At 42.5% G+C, this 24,723-nt stretch overlaps 1 protein-coding gene across 1 annotated transcript in view; it reads left to right on the top strand.

The window, feature by feature from the left end:
* The first annotated feature begins 441 nt into the window (after nt 1-441).
* CATSPERB (catsper channel auxiliary subunit beta) overlaps nt 442-24,723 on the top strand; it is a 95,326-nt gene continuing 71,044 nt past the window's right edge. The window contains exons 1-8 of the mRNA XM_074956694.1: nt 442-676; nt 2,096-2,193; nt 4,075-4,227; nt 6,825-6,885; nt 8,675-8,770; nt 17,088-17,237; nt 20,950-21,042; nt 22,009-22,127. Coding sequence (XP_074812795.1) covers nt 442-676; nt 2,096-2,193; nt 4,075-4,227; nt 6,825-6,885; nt 8,675-8,770; nt 17,088-17,237; nt 20,950-21,042; nt 22,009-22,127 — 1,005 coding nt within the window. The remainder of the gene's footprint in view (nt 677-2,095; nt 2,194-4,074; nt 4,228-6,824; nt 6,886-8,674; nt 8,771-17,087; nt 17,238-20,949; nt 21,043-22,008; nt 22,128-24,723) is intronic.

Raw genomic sequence — 24,723 nt, 5'->3', positions numbered from 1 at the left:
GCTCATTCTTAATCTTTCCCTGTTTGCTGTAGAGGATGTTGATCAGGTGGTTCCGCAGTTTCTTTGAGAGTGTGTGGCACAAGCTGTCAGCATAGTCTGTGTGGTATGTAGATTGTAATGGATTTTTTACCTTCAGTCCTTTTGGTATGATGTCCGTCTGTTTGCATTTGGAAAGGAAGATGATGTCTGTCTGTATCTGTACAAGTTTTTTCATGAAGTTGATAGGTAATACCAGTATTCGTCACTCACACTGGATGCCCAGATACTGACACAGGTGAGATGCTTTCTTCCACCTTCAGCTTGCTAGAAAACTGCGCATATTCCTTTAAGATGAAGACTTGACAACAACAATCCATGCATTTGTCACAACCAATATAATTAATGTAAGATTGCTCCTAGAGTTGAAGGTAGAAGTAATACTGAAACTCCAGCTTGCGGAGAATGAAGCAGCCTGTCTTTTCAGCAAAAGAAGCCATTGAGATCACACGACAGATTTCTGCATTCCCCTCTCCCTCCAAAATTGTTTTCAATGCCAATTTCTCGGCTTTAGCATTGTTCTACAAAGCCATCAATGGATCACAACCCAGCTTCATTACAAAATACCTAGCTACCTACATCACCCTGAGAAAACTGTATTCTGCTGGAAGAAGACAGATAATGCCCACAACAGTAGCTAGTGAGAGATTCAAATAACGCCTGCTTGGTTGGGTTGTGAGTATTTCGTGGTTGTTCATTATGATGGGAAAGCTTTTGCAAAAAGATGCATCTAGCCATATTCTTCAAAGCAGTCAGACTTTGGCTCGGGTATTTCATTCAAAATCAGTGCCTTTGGACTCACACACACTCACAGCCTAACCAAGCAGAGCTCCGAGAGTGGCAAAGAGTAGAATCCAATATGAATGTCCATTATGGGCAAAAATATACAGATTTAATTTACCATGTTAATCATTCAGATACCCTTGTGGGGAAGTGTTGTAGAAATGCCAGACAAAAGGAGTGCTGTAGAACTTTTTCTAATTCATACCTGAAAATCAGCAGGCACTCTGAAATTTGTGTCCGGAACTAGAGCCTTAAAGATTGCTTTTAATAGTCACATGATGTTACTGGCATTATAGTGGACCACGAACTAAATGAGAGTCAACAATGTAATATTGTTGGAAAAATAGTGAATATCCTTCTGGGATGTATTAGCAGGAGTCTTGAAAGCAAGATGGGAGAAGTAATTCTTACACTCTGATCAGCACTGATACTCAACTGGAGTATTGTGTCCACTTCTGGGCACCATGCTTTGGGAAAGATGTGAACATACTGGAGAAAGTACAGAGGAGAGCAACAAAAATCATTAAAGGTCTAAGAAACATGATTTATGAGGAAAGACTGAAAAAACTGGATTTGTTTAATCTGGAAAAGAGAAGAATGAGGGGAGACATGATAACAGTCTTCAAGTATGTGAGAGGTTATTATAAAGAGGTGGGTGAGAAATTATTCTCCTTAACCACTGAGGACAGGACAAGTAATGGTCTTAAATTGCACCAAAGATTAGACATTAGGAATAACTTTCTAACTGTCAAGGTATCATAGAATCATAGAATATCAGGGTTGGAAGGGACCTCAGGAGGTCATCTAGTCCAACCCCCTGCTCAAAGCAGGACCAGTCCCCAACTAAATTATCCCAGCCAGGGCTTTGTCAAGCCTGATCTTAAAAACTTCTAAGGAAGGAGATTCCACCACTTCCCTAAAAGTTAAGGGAGGTGCACTCGAACACATTACCTTGGGAAGTTGTGGAATCTCTATTATTAGAGGTTTTTACGAACAGGTTGGACAAACACCTGTCAGGCCTGGTCTACATTTACTTGGTCCTGCCTCAGCTCGTCTGGACTAGATGACCTATCAAGGTCCCTTCCAGTCCTACATTTCTATGATCAGGTCCTGATAGATGAGTGTAATTTTTTTCTATAATGTGCTTGCTAATTTTCCTTATACTTAATACAGGTTAGTACACTGTCTTTTTCCTTTCCAAAATTAATATTTAGCTTTAACAGACATTTCTATAAAGGCTATTTTAATGATTAAACTATATTTTTGTCTCCCTCAGTGAAGGAGAATTCAAGTTTCTCTTGCTATTCTGAACCATTAGATGATGCAAGCCCAAAGCCCAAAGTCATTAAATTGTACCTTGGTTCACAAAATTTGGTAAGTTCCCAATTAAGCTTTATATTTGTAATTGTTCAATGCATATAGATAAAAAGTACAGCACTGTGGTTTACTATTTTATTATAATCCAAGGACTGTGAATTAATTCCTCTTAGGAGTTGAAGGAGTTACCATATATGTAAACTTGTCATGTATAATAAGAACTTGATTAAACGTGAAATAATTCTCATTAGCTTGATTAAATGATGACCTCAAGGTAACATATTAGATTTTAGAGTTGACCTATGGCATTGAAGAGTGCGATGATATGACACCATTCAAAAAGCTAATTTCCCCTAGAGTTGCAACGAATTACTGCTCTTACCTAACATCTCAATGACCAAATGATCTGAGTATTCGTCATGTGTCCATTCTTCATCGGAGTATTTTTACTAATAGATATATTTAACAATAGACTGGAATTAACCCAGGAGAACTATTCCGTCTGTCTGTGTGTGTGTGTGTGTCTCTCTCTCTATGCAAAAGCAAACTTTGGTCACTGTGACAGGGTGGAACTCACCACTGCAGCACATCCGACTGGCTGTCTTGGGAATTAGCTCTGCACCCTCTTCTGGTGGTATCTCGCCCACTGTCACCTCTGCTCCTGGACCCATGTCACTCCCAGGACCACAGCATCCTCTTCATGACACTGCCCTCCAGCTGTGTCACACTCTGGGTTCTCCTCTTCCAGGGGACCTGCAGTTTCCGTCCAGCCACTTTCCTCAGTGACAGCTACAGTCCATTATCCCAGGACTACTTCCCATGCAGCTCCAGCACCCTCTTCTGCTCTTGCCTCAGCCTGCAGGCCCTACTAGCCAGCCTGGAACTCTCTCTAGTTCCCCTGTCTGCTGCCCTTCTTATATGGGCCTGCTGGACCATGATTGGCTACTCCTCTCAGCCCCTTTCTAATTAGCTGCCTCCCTAGGGCTGCTTTTAACCCCTTTTCTGCCAATAAGGGGCAGCCACCCCATCACAATCACCAATGTGACACTAAAAACGGCACATTGATATACTGCATATACAGTACCTCTTTTTAAAATATATTTGGAGTCATACATTTGAATTTCATAGGCAAATACACATTTTCTACTATTGCAGCTGCAAAGACTACTTAATTGCAGACCTGCATTCTGTTCTGTCTTATGCATCAATGGCAAGCTTTCCAGATTTCAAAATCTTACAGCCAGATCTTGATGTTTAAACTCAAGCCTGTACTTTATAGGTGTGTAATTGTGCACCTGCAATCATTTGCAACTGTAGTTTTTGCACACTATCACTTGTAAATTTTGATCATTTGCCTGCACATTTGGATGACCCTGATTGTTCAGACTTGCATGCATAAATTTGTTTTCCTTTTACAGTTAGTGCATAAAAATCATAGCTGTAGTGTGTAAAACTTACATATAGAAGTGATGGTGCATGTGAAGTTGCTTTCACACAGATAGGCAGAGGCCACATTTTGAAAATTAACTTTGTAATAATATCGGGTTTTGTATTTAATTACATTGTAATTACCTCTACTGACAGAATCAGAACTCATCAGCTGACCCTATCCTGATAACTATTAATGAAGATTCTCTTTCAGCTCAAGTGGTAGGGGACTGTGCTTTTGGAACTAGAGAATCTTATTCCTATACCCACGGTTGACTTGCACATTACAGCCATGCTGAACTTCATTGTAGTGATAACTGTGAAGCCCTAGCTGATCATGGATTTACAATATGTTTATTTGCAGGGCAAATTGATATATGCAATCTAATCCCACTAATTAATCCACCTAAATTGGCCTGTTGAGTGTTTGATCATTTTGGTAACTGCAGCATGTTGGGGGAAGAAAGGTGTTCCCCTGCTAAAAGTTTGTGCGTTTTTTCCTCCTCAAAGAAAATCAGCTGTCATTTATATAATGTAAATCAGGAGGATACTTTGGAGAACAGAAAAAGGCTTCTTCTGCAATATACCTCATCAGGGCTTGCTCCCAGCATTCAGATCTTCAACAGTACCTATTCTGGGATCTTCTACTTCAGAATGAAACTGGTAACATTTTGTTCTTTTTCAATGCATGTTTGATAAACAGTAATTTGGCAAGCACTGGACAGTGTAAAAAAAGCAATTTTAGCCAGTTCCTCTCATTTAGCCCTTTTTCCTTTCTACCAGGCTGTTGGATTACCTTTGCATTTGTCAGAATTAGATACAAATACAGAAGAACTGCACTTAAATAAGGCTGAGTTCAATGTTACCCCTTCATACCTGATACCTTTTTATAGTTCAGGAATGAAGTAGGGAGAAATGGTAGTCCCAGCTAAGGGGTCAGGTGCGTGGTGGCTTGGGCTATTTCTGAGATATGAGATGTGTAATTTGGAGCAGTAAGGAATGGAATGTGAGAGGTAGGTGGAGAGAGGGGGCACCAAATAGGGAGGCACAGGCAGAGGAACAGGAGGCAAAGCAACATTCAGGAGAACCTAGAAGAGCTAGCTACAGGCCAGCAAATCAAACCACTAGCAAGCTTCAAACCAATTGAGAAGGAAATGCACTAGGTTGGGATCTGGATGGAATGACAGAGCCTTATCTGCACAGAGAAAGGAAATGCTGCAACCTTTCAAAGTTTCAAGCTATTCCAAATGCACCATTTTAATGGCAGGTAGGAATTAGAGTTAAACCCAGAACAAACAGAAATTCAGGTTCCGGATGCCACCCTTCTTCCCTACACTTCTGAAATGCCTGCAAAGCATGAACGAACAGTGCATTACAACCCAGAATAAATATGACAAAATCTTATTTCCTCCATTTTGGGACATCAGTTGATGAGACAGTCTGAAATTTCAGCAGTGTTGAATCAGATCTGAATGCTAGTCCTGCTGTGGCTACCTATTCAAGCCATCCCCAGAGCTTTAACTAAGGCCTTATCTACACACACAAGTTGTACCACTATTCTGTAACTGTATCAGTATATGTGAAGGGGGCATCAGGCCTTTGTGGCCTCCTGCGGGAGGGCCTGTGGTCCTACTACACCTTGCCCCAGGAAAGGAGCAGCAGAAGTGGGTCCTCCAGGCCTGTCTACAAAGGCTGCAAGGAAGCAGCTAATCAAAACCCAGCAGGCTCAGGTAAAAGGAGCTGCAGGGCCTTAGCAGGCCATTCCTGGCTGGGACCAGAGGGCTGAGGAAGGGTGCTCCTCTTTGCCCAAAGGAGCTTGACTGGCTGCATTTACTGAAACAGGGGGAAAAGGGAGGACCTGAGAACTGTAACCTTACAGTAACAGGTGAAGACAAAGGGACCAAGTGGGAAGAGGCCCAGGGAAAACAGCAGCAACTAATTAAAGGAGGCTATATGGGGCTGCTGTGGATAGGGTCCCTGGGCTGGAACCTGGACTAGTGAGCGCGCCTGGGTTCCCCCACTGGCAAAGTGTCCTAAGCTCTAAGAAGGGAACTAGGCTCAATTTAGAGGACCCGGAGATGGGGCTGATGACCTTGGTGGGGGCAGGCAGTTTAGTGAACTCTTTGCTGCCCCAGAAGTGGTGCATTTTGAATATGGGACTTGGCCAGAGGGCTGCATCACTGAATATTTGTCCAATGAGGCTGGCAACCTACGTGGGGTTCCAGGAGCAGGAAAAGGTTGTATTACTACACCCGCCCGCTAGGAGTCTCTCAGGAAGTGAGTGCCCCTCCTATCATAGTATAGTTGAAGTGATATAGCTCCCCCTAGTGTTGGATGCTGTTATACCAGGATGAAAGTGCTTTATCTTGGCATAATTTATTTCTGTACAGGAAAGGAAATTACTTATACTGCTATAAGTCACCTTTATATCCATATAACTGTGTCCAGACTGGGGTTCGATTGGTACAATTATATCAGTAAAAAAATCACCCACCCCCAGCTGATATAGTTACACTGGAAAAACCTTTGAAATTTAGAGCAGGCTATAATTTTTGTTTGTGTTCAGGGGTGGGGGTGCTACAAAGGCAGCAGCATCAGGCACTAGCTGTAAAAAGCAGTGGGCATTTTGAGCAGCCTTCACTGACTGATCAAGAGCATGTGCTTCACATGGAGCTGCATGCATCCTACACACTTCACCTGGAAGAACTGGTTTGGTGTGATACCAGGATTCAATGAGGTGGAAGCAAAGGATAAAGGATCCAAATGAGCCAAATACATCCTGGTGTATCACCATTAACTTCACCCTAATATAGGCTGAGGCATGCCTACACTGTAGTCACAGGGTGTGGTTGAAGCTCGAGCTGACGTATCTGAGCTAGTTTTAATCTTGCTAATTTGGGTACTGGAGCAGGGAAGCCATAGTAGTGCATGCTTCAGCTTGAACCCTGGGTAATTACTTGTAGGGCCAAGCTCACTCTGCCATGGCTTCATGGTGAGGAATGGAATCATGCTTATTCTTTTCAATGAGTTTTAGCCATCATCTACGTATTGATATAAAGTGTGAATTGTAATGAATAAGTACCATAAAAGAGAGAATCTGACAGCCGTTTGTGTGATTGCAGTGCTTCCATTTCATCACAGATGATTTTAACCCAAAGTTTTTGACACCCTTTGAAAATAATGGGAAAAAGGGAAAAATAAAATGTGTGACTTAGAATCACAGAGAAATAAAATATTGCATTGATTTTTTTTAATGAAAGGAAGAAAATCAGTCTACCTGGACTATTGATATCCCTAGAAGAAATATTGCATATAATACAGGTAAAAACTATATTTTTAGTTACATATATATCACTATCACCATGTTCTCCCTCAACTTCAACTGAAGTTTTCCTCTTCTTAATTTCATCCCATTACTACTAGGTTTACCTGCTCTTTGCCTCATGGTGGGGCGCTAGCGCTGGGGCCAGAGACTGGGACAGCAGCCCGCGGCACCAGCAGGAGGAGAACATGACACCAAGCCGGGGTGGGAGGGGCGGGCAGAGCTCGAGCCCCAGCGGGCCCCCCCTCCACCCTATGGGCACACCCCGCAGCCTGTGCATCCTGGGTGCCTGCTGAGCGGTAAAGGAAGTGGGGGGAGGCAGACTCCCCTAGCCCTATTACTCCCCTCCCCAGGGCATTGGATCCCTTCTGCAGTCCCTCCCCTTCATGCCCCCCCTCCCCAAGGCAACCTATCCCTCCTGTGCCCCACCTCCCCCTCTCCAGGGCATGGAATCCCTCCTGCACCCCACCCCCCAGTCCTTCCTGTCCTGCTCCCCACATCCTCCCATCATTGCCCACCCACCCAAAAGCCAGGGCTCACCCAGTTCTTCTGTCCTAGCTATGCTGCTGCTTTGTACCACCCTATGTAAGTCCTTTTCATTCTTGGCCCCCCTTATAGGCTTATAGATCATGTCCCCATATAGTAATCTCTTACCCATTCTGTAAATAGTTAGCCTTGTTAAACTTTCCTTACAAATCTAATCATTTTTATTTTCTTCACCTTCATTTAATTTGTTAATATCTTTTTGATATTGAGTTATGCAATTCTGAATGAATTTCAGTGACGGCTGAAGGTGCTCATCACTTAACAAATCAGCCCAGACTTATTTAGGTGCCTAATTTTAGGCACCTATTTTTGAATAACCTTTGCCAATGACTATCTTCTCCCTGGTTCAGATTTCATGTCTTCGTAGCCAAAATTATACTGGCATATTGCATTGGAAACTCCTGTTTGTTGTCCATTATCACCTCTGTTTCTTATAGAGTTACGGCTTTCCATGTTCATTCCCTGCCTTGCATATCTGTTTTTCCTATTTGTTTTTCCTCCTCTGTATTGGTTTTCACTTTCCCAATCTGAATCCTTTTGTTATGTTCTGTCCTCCTTTCTAATATATGCAGGAATATTTCTCTGCTGTCACTGGCGTTCACAGTTCCTCCTAATGTAATATAATCTGTTAATTTCATTATTTGGTTTACTCCCACTATTACTTATTTAATAAAGATGTTAAATAAACCCATGTCAGACTAGAGAGCCACATAGCTCTATGTGTTGTATATTAGCAGTTTCCTAGTTGGTGGTCCTTCAGCTCTTTTTCATTCTGTGTGGTAGTGTTTGTATCCAAGACAACGCAGATAAATATTTTGAGTAGGAGTCAGTTAGACGTATCTTTTAGCTTTTTAAAAATCCAGATATACTACATCTTATATATTCTGTGTATTAGGTCACCTTTTTATGTGAGACGTTGAGAAATGAAGTCACATAACGAATGGTCTTTGGACCAGATCCTGATGCGCTTTACTCAATTTTATTCAGTACTTATTTAAGAGACCTTCCCATTGACTTCAATGAGAGTTTTGGCTGAATGAGGGCTTCAGAATTGTTTGGTTCTTTTATAAACAGGGTATCATGGGAAGTTATTCAGTTTGGGTGAATTCAAGTTATGGGAAAACCATTGTATGAAGGCAGCCTGAAGTATGAAGAAAGAACCTTCTGTGCGAATCACTTTTCTGTTGTGTTTTTATAAGACTCTAAATGGTATCCATTTGTATTCACTTTATGTTCAACCAGATATTGCTCCAACAGAGGAATGGTTTGTAAAATTCACCATGCATCATGGATTAAACCTGTTTAGTACTGAAGGAACACTACTAGATGTTTTTAGAGGTAAGAAACATTTAGAAAGAGAATCGTGTAGGATTCTTAAAAAAATAAAATAAAATAAAAACTCTGGTAAAATGGAGTTAAGGATATTAGTCTGAGTTAAGCTTACACTTAAATCTAAACATTTTAAGATATGGAAACATACTGCTAAAGCACACAAGTAACCTAACTCTGCCCTGTAGTGACACCATTAGGGAAAAACTGAAAAAATTCTTTAAAAATCAATTTCTTCTAATCTGGGGCTACAAATGCTAAAATGCCTTAATCATATTCATACAGTTATTGTACAACATCACTACAGGACAGAGTTCATCTAAAAAGTTCTGTCTGTAGAAAGATATAACAAGATGATCAGTGCACCTTTTTCAGTTAATTTTATTAGAAAACTATATCCCTTCTGTAAAGCAAACTCAAGAGCCTTCTTAATTTCTTTATCAAATCTATAGTCTTGTAACATGGTTATTATTGGAGGAACTGGCAACACTGCCTAATTAAGGCTGCTCATACTTCCCATGAAAAATCTCCTGTTTTCAGTTGCTTAGAACTTTGTGAAATTTCAGTGGTTTGGGCTGAAGTTTTCTATATCTGGTGTCCGCCTCAGGCTGATATATTTTTAATTTCAGCCAATATAGTTCAGCTGTTTCCAAGAACAAGGCTAAGAGGAAAATATGTTTTTCCCCATTAAAAAATACTTTGAAATGATCTAGCAGCCCTCCTGCTTTGGAACAGGGACTTAAAATTTGTGTCAGGCCAACCCCTTGTGCTTTTTCCTGACCCTGTGAAAATCTACTCGAAGTGCCTCCATCACTACCTGGTGAACCTCACTGCCTGGCCAGTTCAGATGGTTCATAGTCACAATCATACACCATGCCATTTCTCTTTCACCAAGGTGTGCATTTATTTCCCTCTTTCTTCACAAGAATATGCAACACAGGCTAATAACAAGGACCAGCTTCCCTGCAGCCCTCACTCCCCAGCCCTGGCTCACCCTCTGAGCTGAGCTCTTCTCGCACTGCCCTTGAGTTCCCCTGGCTTCCTGTTTCCTCCCCTTATATTCTTCCCAGTTACCTTGTTAGCTCAGTGATTGTCAGCCAGGTGCTCACAATCCCCAGAGAATGTGTAATTGCCCTCAGCTAGGCTTGCAGCAGGCTGCTGCAATGTCAGTAAACTGGGTGCTGCTGATAGCATCCTGTCACAGTAAGTTATAAACCTTTGAAAAATCACAGTTTGCACATCCTCAGTAAAAAGAAAAGGCGTACTAGTGGCACCTTAGAGACTAACCAATTTATTTGAGCATAAGCTTTCGTGAGCTACAGCTCACTTCATCGGATGCTGTAGCTCACAAAAGCTTATGCGCAAATAAATTGGTTAGTCTCTAAGGTGCCACTAGTGCTCCTTTTCTTTTTGTGAATACAGACTAACATGGCTGCTACTCTGAAACATCCTCAGTAGAGATTGCTTGGCTTTTAACAGTTCGGATCTAGAGATTCCATCCTCACTGAGCATGTGCCACCCCCTCACAGCTCCTAGTGCTGAATACACTACACATACTCATTTACTCTGTGGGTATGGTGTATGCTTCAGTTCAGAGGCTCAGAAGGAGACACTGTTCTGGTCCTGGGTGGGGCTATGCACAGGAAGTGAGATTACAGAGCTCATCTCTCCTGTGCTCTCAATGACACCTTCCCCCCCGCCGGCACCCAAGTAGTGTGGGGGAGGAAGCCATCTGATCTGAATGCAAAGGGGACAAAATCTAGACTGGGGGAGGGAAAGGAGTACGCCAGTAAGCCTCACTTTGGTATCGGGCAGATTGGTTGAAACTATCATAAAGAACAAAATTGTCAGACACATAGATGAACTTAATTTGTTGGGAAATAGTCAACATGGTTTTTGTAAAGGGAAATCATGGCTCACCAATCTACTAGAATTCTTTGAGGGGGTCAACAAGCATGCTTACAAAGAAGATCCAGTGGATATAGTGTATTTAGATTTTCAGAAAGCCTTTGACAAGGTCTCTCACCAAAGGCTCATAAGCAAAATACGTAGTCATGGGGTAAGAGGGAAGGTTCTCTCATGGATTGGTAACTGGCTAAAAGATAGGAAACAAAGGGTAGGTATAAATGGTCAGTTTTCAGAATGGAGAGGGGTAAATAGTGGTGTCCCCCAGGGATCTGTACTGGGCCCAATCCTATTTAACATATTCATAAACTATCTGGAAAGGGGTTAAACAGTGAGGTGGCAAAATTTGCAGATGATACAAAACTATTCAAGATAGTTAAGGCCCAGGCAGACTGTGAAGAGCTACAAAAGGATCTCCTAAAACTGGGTGACTGGGCAACAAAATAGATGAAATTTCATGTTGATAAATGCAAAGTAATGCACATTAAAACATAATCCTAACTGTACATATACAATGATGGGGTCTAAATTAGCTGTTACCATTCAAGAAAGAGATCTTGGAGTCATTGTGGATAGTTCTATGAAATCCACTCAATATGCAGTGGCAGTTTAAAAAAAAAATGTACAGAATGTTGGGAATCATCAAGAAAGTGATAGATAATAAGACAGAAAATATCATATTGCCTCTATATAAATCCGTGGTATGCCCACACCTTGAATACTGCATGCAGATGTGGTCGCCCCATCTCAAAAAATAGAAATTGGAATTGGAAAAAGTTCAGAAAAGGGCAACAAAAATGATTGGGGTATAGAACGGCTTCCAAATGAGGAGAGATTAATAAGACTGGGACTTTTCAGCTTGGAAAAGAGGCGACTAAGAGTATGTCTACACTACGAAATTAGGTCAATATTATAGAAGTTGATTTTTAGAAATCTATTTTATACAGTCAATTGTGTATGTCCACACTAAGCGCATTAAGTCGACGGAGTGCGTCCTCACTCCCTTGGCTAGCATCGACTTATGGAGAGGTGCACTGTGGGTAGCTATCCCACAGTTCCCACAGTCTCTGCCGCTCATTGGAATTCTGGGTTAAGCTCCCAATACCTGATGGGGCAAAAACATTATCGCGGGTGGTTTTGGGTACATGTCGTCAGTCGACTCTCCCTCTGTGAAAGCAACAGCAGATAATCGTTTTGCACCTTTTTTCCTTGCGGACGCCATACTGCTTTCAGCAGATGGTGCAGTAGGACTGCTAATGGTCGTCATCCACCGCTTCCGCTGCAACTCTGCTCTGCTGCTATTGTCTCAATAGCGAGTTTCTCCATGTTGTCTGTCATGGGCTCCCGGGTATATGTGTTCTTCCTCGGGAAATGTGCATGGTGCTAAAAGTTGTCCTCCACTGCTTCCACTGCAACTCTGCTCTCCTGCTCTCATGAATCCACCTCACAGGTCCTCTCGTCGTTCTCTATAAATATCTATTCTCATGGCATTCGTCGTCAGCAACCGCTTCCACTGCAACTCTGCTCTCCTGCAGACACCATACCATGGCAAGCATGGAGCCCACTCAGGTCACTGTGGCAGTTATGAGCATTGTAAACACCTCATGCATTATCCTGAGGATGGCTTTGCTGCAATGGGATTCCCTAACTGTGGTGTGGCAATAGACGGAACGCATATCCCTATCTCGGGACTGGACCACCTTGGCAGCCAGTACATAAACCGCAAGGGGTACTTCTCAATGGTGCTGCAAGCACTGGTGGATCACAAGGGATGTTTCACCGACATCAGCGTGGGATGGCCGGGAAAGGTACATGATGCTTGCATCTTCAGGAACTCTGGTCTGTTTGAATAGTTGCAGGAAGAGACTTATTTCTCAGACCAGAAAATAACTGTTGGGGATGTTGAAATGCCCCTTGAAATGTTATCCTTGGGGACCCAGCCTACCCCTTGATGCCATGGCTCATGAAGCCATACACAGGCACCCTGGACAGTAGTAAGGAACTGTTCAACTTTAGGCTGAGCAAAAGTAGAATGGTGGTAGAATGTGCATTTGGACGTTTAAAAGCGCACTGGCGCAGTTTACTGACTCAGTTAGACCTCAGCGAAACCAATATTCCCATTGTTATTGCTGCTTGCTGTGTGCTCCACAATATCTGTGAGAGTAAGGCAGAGATGTTTATGGCAGGGTGGGAGGTTGAGGCAAATCGCCTGGCCACTGATTACGCGCAGCCAGACACTAGGGCAATTAGAAGAGCACAGCGGCGCACACTGTGCATCAGAGAAGCTCTGAAAACCAGTTTCATGACTGGCCAGGGTACGGTGTGACACTTCTGTTTGTTTCTTCTTGATGAAAACCCGGCCCCTTGGTTCACTCTACTTCCCTGTAAGCCAGCCGCCCTCCCCACTTCGATCACCGCTTGCAGAGGCAATAAAGTCATTGTTTCAAAATCATGCATTCTTTATTAATTCATCACACAAATAGGGGGATAACTGCCAAGGTAGCCCGGGACGGGTGCAGGAGGAGCGAAGCACTGGGTGGGGTGGTGGATGAGGGGAGGAGGGAAGGACAAGGCCACACTGTACTTCAAAACTTATTGAATGCCAGCCTTCTGTTGCTTGGGCAGTCCAGGTGGAGGGCGTCTGGGTGAGGAGGCTATGGAACTTGGGGAGGAGGGCAGGCGGTTACACAGGGGCTGCAGCGGCAGTCTGTGCTCCTGCTGCCTTTCCTGCAGCTCCACCAGATGCCGGAGCATATCAGTTTGATACCCTAGTAGCCTCAGCATTGTTTCCTGCCTCTTCTCATCACACTGCTGCCACCTCTCCTCTTGCTCGTCCCTCCTGTCCTCGCGTTCATTTTCTGCTTTCCTGTACTCTGCCATTGTTTGCCTCCACGCATTCTGCTGCACTCTTTCAGTGCAGGAGGACTGCATGAGCTCAGAGAACATTTCATCGCGAGTGCGTTTTTTTCACCTTCTTATCTGCAGTAGCCTCTGGGACGGAGATAAGAGGAGCGTTGAAACATTTGCAGCTATGGGAGGAAAAAAAGGGAGAATAGTATTTAAAAAGACACATTTTAGAGAACAACGGGTAGACTCTTTCACAGTGAACCAAGCTGTTAACATTACATAGCACATGTGCTTTTGGTACAAGGTCGCATTTTGCCTCTTATATTGAGGGCCTGCTGATTTGGTGTGAGAGATCACACACGCAGGGCCGGGCAACAGAATTTGGCTTGCAGGCAGCCATGGGTAAGCCACAGTCTTTTGGCTTCTTCAACCTTCATAACATGTGGGAATGGTTTCAAACAGCAGCGCCCTCCTTTCCCATACCAAGCACCCGTTGGGTTGGCCATTTAAAAGGAGGGGCTGCAGTTTTTGGGTTAACGTGCAGCACAAACCCAACTAACCCCCCCACCCCCAATTCTCTGGGATAATCGCTTCACCCCTCCTCCCACTGCATGACTAGTATCAGGGAAGATCCCTGCCAGACAAACGTGAACAGCTCAGTGTGAACACTCCACTGCGTGGCTAAAAGCGGGGATGATTTCTTTTCAGCCACAGGCAAGCAGCCCAGCAGGAATGGCCGCCTCTGAATGTCCCCTTAATAATGTCCCTGGAGGATTTACGTTCCATCCCCCGACATGTTAACAGACTTTTCCAGTAGCTGTACTGGCCGCGAATGCATCCCAAGTCTTCAGGGCAAATTAATCATTAAACATGCTTGCTTTTAAACCATGTATTATATTTACAAAGGTACGCTCACCAGAGGTGCCTTGTCCGGCTTCATGGTCCGGGAGCCCGCCTTAGGAGGGTATTGGCTCCAGGGTGAGAAACAGTTCCTGGCTGTCGGGGAGAACGGTTTCTCTGCTTGCCTGTTGTGCACTCTCCTCCTCATCATCATCATCTTCCTCATCCCCAAAATCATCATCCCTGTTGCGTGAGACTCCCCCCTTGCAAGTGTCCACGGACAGGGGTGGGGTAGTGGTAGGGGCATAGAAGCGGCATGTCTGGGGCTCTGACCCGGAGTGGCCGTTTGCCTCTTTGGCTTTTTGGTAGGCTTGCCTGAGCTCCTTAATTTTCACACGGCACTGCTGCGGGTCCCTGTTTATAGCCTCTGTCCATCATGCCCTTGGAGATTTTTTTTCAAATATATTGGCATTTCGTCTTTTGGAACAGAGTTCTGATAGCACAGATTCGTCTCCCCATACAGCGATCAGATCCAGTACCTCCTGTTCGGTCCATGCTGGAGCTCTTTTGCGATTCTGGGACTGCATGGTCACCTCTGCTGATGAGCTCGCCACGCTGGCCAAACAGGAAACGAAACTCAAAAGTTCCCAGTGCTTTTCCTGTGTACCTGGCTAGTGCATCTGAGTTGAAAGTGCTGTCCAGAGCGGTCACAATGGAACCTCTAGGTTAGCTCCCAAAGGCCAATACCGTCGAATTTCATCCACACTACCCCAAATTCAACCCAGCGATGTAGATTTCAGCGCTAATCCCCTCATCGGGGAGGAGTACAGAAATCGATTTTAAGAGCCCTTTAAGTCGACAAAAATGGCTTCGTCGTGTGGACAGGTGCAGGGTTAAATCGATCTAACACTGCTAAATTTGACCTGTAGACCAGGGCCAAGTGGGGATATGATAGAGGTCTATAAAATCATGAGTGGTATAGAGAAAGTAAATAAGGAAGTGTTATTTACTCCTTCTCATAATACAAGAACAGGAGGCCACCAAATGAAATTAATAGGTAGGAGGTTTAAAACAAACACAAGGAAGTATTTTTTCACGCAACGTACTGTCAACCTCTGGAACTCCTTGCCAGAGGGTGTTGTGAAGGCCAGTACTATAACATGGTTCAAAAGGAAGCTAGATAGATTCATGGAAGATAGGTCCATTAATAGCTATTAGCCAGAATGGGCAGGAATGGTGTCCCTAGCCTCTGTTTGCCAGAAGCTGGGATTGGGTGACAGGGCATTGATCACTTGATGATAACCGTCTGTTCATTCCCTTTGGGGCACCTGCCATTGGCCACTGTCAAGAGGACAGGATACTGGGCTTGATGGACCTTTGGTCTGACCCAGTATGGCCATTCTTATGTTCTTATTGGAAGGAAGTCTGGAGAGACTGGAGCTGAAGAAGGGCGAGAAACTGAGGAGTCAGAAGGGGAGACTAGAACGGACTGAGAGAGAAGATGGGGAGACCAGCTTTTGGGAGGGGAGGGTGGGACTGGTTGGGCAAGGAAACTAAGAATGGTAGTTGGAGGAAGAAGACTGGGAGCCACTGAGGGAAACAGGAGGGGAGGCTGGGACCCATTTGGCTGGGGTAGGGGTATACTGAGGTTGGACAAGAAGCTGGGGGAAGGGAAGGCTGGGAGTAGGAATCAGTGGGGGAGGAAGAGGGATAGAGTTCTGACAAGGAGCTGGGATGTGGGGAGAGAAATGGGATTGGCTAGATGGAGACTGAGATGAGGAGCGACAGATTGGATGAAGAACCCCGGGATGGAGACTAGAACTGAGAGTCTGCGTAGGGGTGGGGAGACAGATTGGATGAGGAGTCAGGAAGGAATAACTGGGCCTGGCTGGGCAAGAAAGCTGTGGGGACAAGGAATTGGGGTGAGAAGAGGGGGAACTGGGACTGGTTGGGAAAGGAGACTGGAAGCGGGTGTGGAAAAAATAGTATGTGAGCATTCAATTAAAGACTGTCAATGCATAGAGGGGGCTGAAATAAGGTTGCACTGGTATTTCCTAACTCTTGAGTGCTTGACTTTGCAATCTCAATAATGTTCTTTTAACATTGTTTTGTGTGCATAATTTTATTTTAAGCAGCAGGATATGCATTCTTCACTAAGCTGCATGCAAGCGTGCTTTGCCATTGCACTTTCTTTTTCATGTGATTAACATATTTTGTATTTCAATGGCATCCTTCATTTTAGACCTGGTCTACACCTAAAAATTTTCACACCCTTGAGAGACATAGTTAAGCCGAACCTAAGCCACAGTGTAGACTCTGGTAGGTCAATGAATGAATTCTTCCATCAACCTGCCTACCTCCTCTCATAGGGGTGGATTTACTCTAGTGATGGGGAAAATCCATTGTCACTGTGACAGGTTTAAAACAAACACAAGTATCTATGCTAACAAGTGTCTATGCTACAGCAGCCCAGCTGCAGTGCAGGAGCTGTGCCACTGTAGCGTCTGTAGTGTAGGCAAGCCCTTACATATGCACTTGTCCACATGCACATTCTTTCTCTATTGCACTCCAAATGTGAAGGCACTTTAGGTTCATTTTTTACTTAGCCTCTTATAATGAATTATATTTGTCTTCTGTTTATCGATGAAATATAAAGGTGGTAAGGATGGTTAAATAAACATGCAGTGTATGCTTTGGCATATTTTAAACATCTAGACTTTTTTTTCTTTTGCAGAGCCTCTTCTTCAATGGAGTCTTGGCAAACTAATGCACTCTACTGAAATTAATGCTCTAATACCCAATGTAATAAATATCACAGTGTCAAAATGCCCCTGTGCTAACGATGTGGCAGTAATTGCTCTTATATGCAACGAAACAGTACATGGTAAGTTGTGTATCTGTGTGTTTGAATATATTCACCATAAATCTGTAGACCAGTGCAAGGCAATGTACATTGGATTGAACAGTGTGTACTATTCACATACTCTCCCGGGTTCTGAAATAAATACAACATTTTGCATTACCTTATGTAAACATCTGCACCCTTCCTTCCAAAATTAGACAGATCAGTGACATTGTCTGGCCCAGTGTGCAATCACAGCCAAAAGATGAAAAAAGAAACTTTCAGAAAATACAATGTTTCGATTATGCAAATCAATGATACCTCTTCACTTTGACTGTTGAGCTTAGGGTGCATTCCTTCATTTCAAAAAAGCAAAGCAGAAAGAGAAGAGGTCTGGAAAAAAGCAACTGAAATTGAGACATTTAGAGAGATTAAAAGGCCAGCACTGTTTAGAGGAGAAAGAAGAAAAATGGAAATAGGATTGTCACCTGGCTTAATGAATGGTATAGAAAAGTCTTAATTGGGCACTTCTGTTTTGCTCATTCCCAGAAGAGGGCACTCTGACATGCTTTTTATGCAACACATAAATAACTTGTGGGTCTCAGTGCCTCAGATTTCCGGCTGTAAAAACAATCTGAGGCACTGAGGAGTGATGTAACTTGACCACAATCGTTTAGCAAATTGATGGTAAAGTTGGAAACAAAACCAAAGTTGTCCCCCAGTCCAGTATCCTGTCTAATGTATCATGCTTCCAGATATATGCTGCTCATCATTTGGGTTCAGGAAAATAATTCCCAATAGGGCAGTGTTGCACACTTAGTTGAATTATGAAGGTTTTAAACCTTCCCCTGAAGAAGCCAGCAATGAACCTGTGCTGGAGGATGGACCATTGGTTGATTTTAGTATGGCCTTCTATTATTAGATGTCTTTTGGTCCTGATAAACTTGATCACATTTAGAAAATCACTCTTATACTCTGTTGTACAGTATAGTGAAATTGGCTTTAAATCTCAGACAGACTAGGACGGAGGTGCAAATAAAAGTGAGCACTGCCATCTAATGGTAGATGTAGGAAATGCTGAAACGTAAAAACCAGTACAAACTTGCTTAACAGTAATCTTGTAAAACAAAAACCAAAGAAAAGATAGAGCTATTCAGTAACTTACTATTGTTTAGCTATATCTGTTGGAAAAAGCAGCAGAGTTTATGGGTAATCTGGTCTGTCACACCATCATGGGAAGAGCTACCAAACCAGATGATGATCCATTTTAGAGCTGGGTACACTGATTTTAATATTTATATAGCACCATTGGTATCAAAGGCTTTATAGACATGTAAAATGATAAATTCACAGACCCAAATATTTTAGAATCCAAATGAACAAAATAGAGGTAGGACAGGAGGGAAGGAAAGCAACAGAAAAGCAAAATGATAGAGCAATTTTTAAAATTGTCTTCGCTCACTTCTTGTGATGAGTGTTCTGAGCCTGATGAGTCATCCCTGAGCCTGCATGTTCTGAGCCTCACAAGTCATCTGAGGTCATTATCTGTGAGTCCTAAGGGTCCAGCCAATCCACAAGCCAGGTTTAACTAGGTGACAGCAAGGCAGCTATAGAGGCTGCTAATGAAAGCAGCCACTCCAGTCTGCTCAACATCACTCCACTGAATGCATCCGCATGTTCTCTGCATATATAAAATCTCCCCACTGTATTTTCCACTGCAAGCATCTGATGAAGTGAGCTGTAGCTCACGAAAGCTTATGCTCAAATAAATTTGTTAATCTCTAAGGTGCCACAAGCACTCCTTTTCTTTTTACCTTGTTGGGGATACTCCCAGCTGCCTGGTAGTTCTGACAGAGGGCTCCTGCTCCAGTGACAGCCGGCTGCCTGCCTGTCCTGACACTTCTTAGCAATTCCCTCGTATGCGTCTCTTTAATACATATTGGCCTGAATCCTGAAGTTACTACTTGCTTTTTACTCACTCAAATCAAACTCCTTTTGGCATACACAGGAGTTTTGACTGAGTAGAGACTTCAAGATTCAGTCCATTGTGCTCAAACCATAATATAGAGTAGATGATGGGATTATGAAGAGAGGTCTGAGAGCAGGGACGAGTGAAAGCCTTGCTGAAATAAATACATTTTGAGTAGGGATTTGGAGGAAGGTGAATTTTCAAGGCATACTAGATCAGGGAATCTGTTTCAGACATAGGAAGAAGCATGAAAACAGGTAGTCTCACAAGTGGTAAGAGATGAGAGGTGGTTTTGCACTTGCTTGTCTGCATATATTCCAGTGTTGGTTATCAAGATGAATTTTTTTGCTCAGCAGTCTTCTGGGGCCACACTTGCACCCTATGTGTCTTCGTGCCTCCAACCAAGGGCATAAAGAGTTGATCCACCCCTCTGTTCCTTCTCACCACCTGTGGCTACAGGTCAGTCAGAACTTGCAGTGTCCAAGCCTTTTTTTGAGTTGTGTGGCCTTTTTCTGTATATGTGAATAGTCCTAGGTAGTCTGATAGTTAGCACATACTTAGTGATTAGGATAGTGTTTTTTCTTTTTTTTTTTATTGCATTTCCTTTCATCTCTTTGTGAAGAAATGTTTTATTTTGCTTGGGGGAGGTACTTTCAGCACTGAGTTCAGTCACTTTGTCTGATCATAAATCCCAGGCTTTAAGAATTGCCCTTTGTATAAGGCCATAATGCCTTTAAACTGTGGGCATCCTAGATGCTATTGTGTCTAAGGGAAGGGCACATCATGTGTCAGCTGTAAGTCATGTTCAAAGACAACCAAAGGGCCAGGGAAGCTCAGATAAAACTTTTTCTGATGGAGAGATTGATGCATCCTTCCTCTGATCATGGATCCTGGGTTTCCAGGAACAGAAACATCTGAGCACTCTCATCTGAAAGTGCTCCTGCTGCCTTTTCCACTTGTGTCTCTGATGTTCCTGTGCTGAAGGACTTGTCCTCTTCCTCTGGTAAAACATTGGATGGCAGTGGGAAGAAGGAGCTTTTAGGGAAAAAAGACAGATCTCCTTCTCTGGGTCCTTCTACTTCATGTTTTGCTAAAGGGGGAAATGGGAACAGGGGATGGGGGTGGGGAAATTGGAATCGTGTTTGGCTAAGGGCAGGAATGGGAACAGGGACACAGGTGTAAGGCTCTGTGGTGTCAGAGTTGGGAAGGGGGACACTAAGGAAGGAAACTGGAATCATGCTTGCTGGAAGTTCACCCCAATAAACATCGAATTGTTTGCACCTTTGGACTTCGGGTATTGTTGCTCTCTGTTCATGCGAGAAGGACCAGGGAAGTAAGTGGGTGAAGGAATAAGCCCCCTAGCACTGTGGTTTCCCAATCACAGTATGAAAACAGGTGAAACTTGGCAGTTTCAACTGAACTTTACTTTTGATTTTGGGGTTTAAGACCCAAAATTCAAGTTAAAAGCTCTGAAAAGTAGTTCAAAACCAAAGACAATGGAGTTTCAAACACCTTTGGATATCTGTAGCCAGATCCCGGAGTCCTTACTCAGTTCTCATTCACTCAAAAGTTACCAAGGAGTTTCTGTATTGAAATGATCAGTAAAAGACCGCATTTCCAAGCCTGCAGTGAAGAGTATAGGATTTGGCCTCATATGATTGTACCAGAAGATACTTTTACAAAACAAGTCTGACGTTAACTGTGAAAAATCTGCTTTTAGATTGTCCGTTTTTCTTTCATCGGTACATCAATCTTGATTTTTTTTTATTTTTTTTTTTTTGGTAGGAGTTTATTTAGGAGTTACCAATTCTGGATTTATATCTCGAGATACAGAGTGGTTCAATATGACAGACAGCCTGTGTAGTCTCCTAGACTATGGTAATTCCTTCTTGTTCTTAATAATTTAACAAGCGCAGTGTTCTTGGTTGCTTGGGTGGTACATTCATGACACTGTCATGTGAGAGACTCAAGTCTGCACTTAGACTTGTTGACAGAACCACGCTGGTGGGATGCCCTGACCCATTTCAACCCACATTTGCTCCCCTTGAGGTCAGTAGAGATCATCTTGAATTACATCAAAATATACCACCATGTGTATGTAATTGTCAATAATAAAACTAAAAAACTTAAGAAATAATAATAAAACCAAAATTTATAAATATATAGCAGGCATTCATAGAGAAGGGAGGCCTGCTTAGATCAGTGGCAAGTGGTAGAACCTAATTTGAAACAGTCTTGGTTCCCTTCTTGACTACATTCTCAATCCAGACAAGAGAAAAGGTCAATATCACAGGTAATGCTTTAAACCCTGTCAGAGAGAAGAAAAGGACATTACAGAGTTGCCACGGTTGTCCCTCCTGGCTAACTGAAGTGGAAAGTGTGCTCTGGAAAGGGCCATCTCCCAGTCCTTTGTGAGATCTGAAGTACTGGGTGAGTGCTGAGCTGAACTAGGAAAGTCTTAAAGAGTCCATGCTATAACCTGCAAGGCAAAAGGAATCCTCAATTCCTATGGGAAGAAAGATATGTTTTTTGGAAGCTATTCTGAAGCAGCAAAAACACAACCCTACTTCCACACTACCTATCCTTTTGGTCTTATTTTCAGGTTCAGGCTGGCCAGCTAAATAGCGTTAGTGTCAAATTCTAAAACCTACATGATTTGTAAAAATGTCTCATTTTATATGCTGAATCCAGAAAGGAACCAAGCACTTGTAATGATACCCACAAATGTTCTGAATGGCTAAGTGATTCTTTGGCTTGCGTGTAGACTATAGTCATGACAGGTGTGAATGCACAAAGCAAACGAAGCAGTGATTATTCATAATGCTGTTTTTTCTCTTCCATAAGACTGTGCTGGCCTTTCACTTGTGAATATAGTCTTAACGAATAATCATTTAATAATCCTCACTACATTGGGCCTTTTTATCAGTCAAGATCTACGCTATCCATCTGGAAGGATTTTAAATGTATGTGAGTTTTCTTTTACATTAAGTAACTTTTTAAGCCATATTTGCAAAGTTTAAGACAAATAAGTTTGCACAATTGTGCACAGTTATTTATGGAGAAGTCCTCATGGAAATATAGGTAAGGGAGATTTTAACTTGTGTGACTAGCAGGATTATGTTTTTCTCAGCCTTTTAACATGAGATTAGGAAATTAGGAATAAAGGAAGATGCAGGATTGTTAAAATTCAGAATAAGGAAATACAACTGTCCCATAGCATAACAGTTAATTTGTAGAGTAATCTTATTGTAAAAATGTTTTGTGAGAAATGTAGAACATTTAGTCATGCTCCTTTTAACTATTTATTAGATTAATAAACGTTAACACCAGAAGAGTTCTTTTGGGTCATCTAATTTAAACTATCCATACAAGAAGTTCCTTTACTCTATTAGTCTGAAGCCAGGGTTTTCAATGGACTTGCCAACTTGTATGTTCTGAAACCCACATATGGATGGGTTGACCAGAGTTGCTTTGCCATCACAGCAAAAGGATTGGATCCTCCTTTGCAAATCATTGGCTGTGCCACAAGTACCGTTCATTTGATCAGCGCTAGTAGTAAGTGGAAGGTTGGTTGATCACTTAGAACTTGATGCTGCAAGATGCTGAGCCTTCTGGTCTTCATCCAGCAAGCACTTATTCACATGCTTAACTTTAAGCATGTGCTTAGTTCCACTGAAGTGAAAGATATTAATCCTTACTTGCAGGCTCAATCCTTTTAGTCACACACATATATTCTCTATAAGCAACTTATTTCACTATGTCCCTAACTGCTTACAGTGGACCAAATTCTGAAATCTGTTTTTAACTCCACGCTGTGACACTTTCTCAGGGTGCCCAGGACTGAGAGTCACCTTGTTACCCCCCACCCCTGCCTCAGCGAGAGAGACGTGCTTGTGCTGAATTGGTTTTCTGCTCCCTGACACCACCAGTCTGTTAGCTACTCAAATAGTCTCCTTAGAGCTCTACCTGCCCTCACTTTGCCTTGCAGGTAACAAAAGGTAGACCCCAGCTCTTCAGTCCCTCTAAAAGCAACCCCTGCAGTGTTCAGCCCCATCACTGGATACTTTCAGAAATTATCAGGTTCGCTGTCACCAAAGGGAACTATATACAGTACACATCAGCTTGTTTGATTTACCTAACACTTTGCTTAATAACACACCACTGAGATGTATTTTTATAATAAAAACAAGACTAAGTTTATTCACAAAGAGCAGAGATTCAAAGACTCAAATGAGTAGAGAGCAAGAATATTGGAAACAGAAGTATAAGATGCTTCTTAGAGTCTAAACTTAACTTTAAGAAGCTCAAATCCTTGTCTGAAGTAGGTTCTCACCTAAAACAATTTCCCAGCACCACCACCCAGCATGGCTGGGATCCACTTTTTATGAATACAAAATGTGCTGTCCTTTTTGCTCCCTCAGTGATGGATAAAAAGCTGTTGTTCCTTTCCCCCAGATGTAGTCCAGTAAACCTTTGAAGTGTATTCTTTTGAAGTGCATCCCCAGATAAACCACTTCTCCATTGTTCATTTTCCTGGGTGCTCCTTTCCTGTTGACTTCACAGGTCTCTGATAATTTGGAATGTATACGTAGCTTCACCATATGTGTTTGCCTCATCATGCTTAATTTACATCAGAGACAGGGATAGGTGAATAGGCATGCTTTGTCCGGCAGAAAACTCATTTGTTAACTCTGCCTTGTTACAGACTTTACAATATATTTTCAGTGTGTATACATAACTCCTTATACAGTGTCAATACATACATTTCACAATGATATTAATGACAAGTGTGTCACTGGCTTTTATTTAATACCTTAAACAACACTATTTATGGATAAATACCATGGAAGCAGTGTGTTAGGTGTAGTGAGTGCATCAGGCTTGATAGGAGTTACCGTTACAGAGCAGCGAACCCTTTGTCAGTAGGCATTGTGGGTTCTGAGGGTCACACTCACTCACTCACTAAATGGTAATTTTGCCTGAGTAAGGATTTATGGATTAAGATTTAAGGATTTGACCTGATGTGATTACTAATTTACCTTGTTTAAAGCTCAAAGTACATGTCACTAGCCAAATTTTGCCCTTATTTACACCTGAGCAAATCAATAGAGATTTGTGTGAGTGTAGCTGCAAACAGAATTTGGCTCCATGTACTTCTATATACTTACAAAATGAAGCTATGAGAATAAAATTAGACTGATTTGTAACTGAAATATTTATATAATTAAAAACTCCTAATTACAAGTTGTCAAAACAAATCCTATTAACTTTTAAATAATTTGTAATGTACATGTTTCTACAACTTATTGCAGACTGGATAGCCAGTGATTTTCAATCAGTTTATATTGGAGAGAGGCCTAAATCAAAACCCTGGATTCAAATGTCCCAACAACTTGAGGAAATTCAAAACCAAATTGGGATCTGAACTCTGGAGCTCAGACCCATCTGTCATTTCTGTTAATCATGAACATATTTAATAATAAGTGATAGGAAAAGCATTTGTTGATTGTTAATGACTGGCTGGAGAATCTGAATATGCTTAATATTATTATTCATGAA

The sequence above is a fragment of the Natator depressus genome, chromosome 6 (genome assembly GCF_965152275.1).
Source record: "Natator depressus isolate rNatDep1 chromosome 6, rNatDep2.hap1, whole genome shotgun sequence".
In the NCBI taxonomy this organism is placed as follows: Eukaryota; Metazoa; Chordata; order Testudines; family Cheloniidae; genus Natator; species Natator depressus.
Note: the sequence above shows the minus strand (reverse complement) of the source record. Positions and strands in the feature narration are given on the sequence as shown.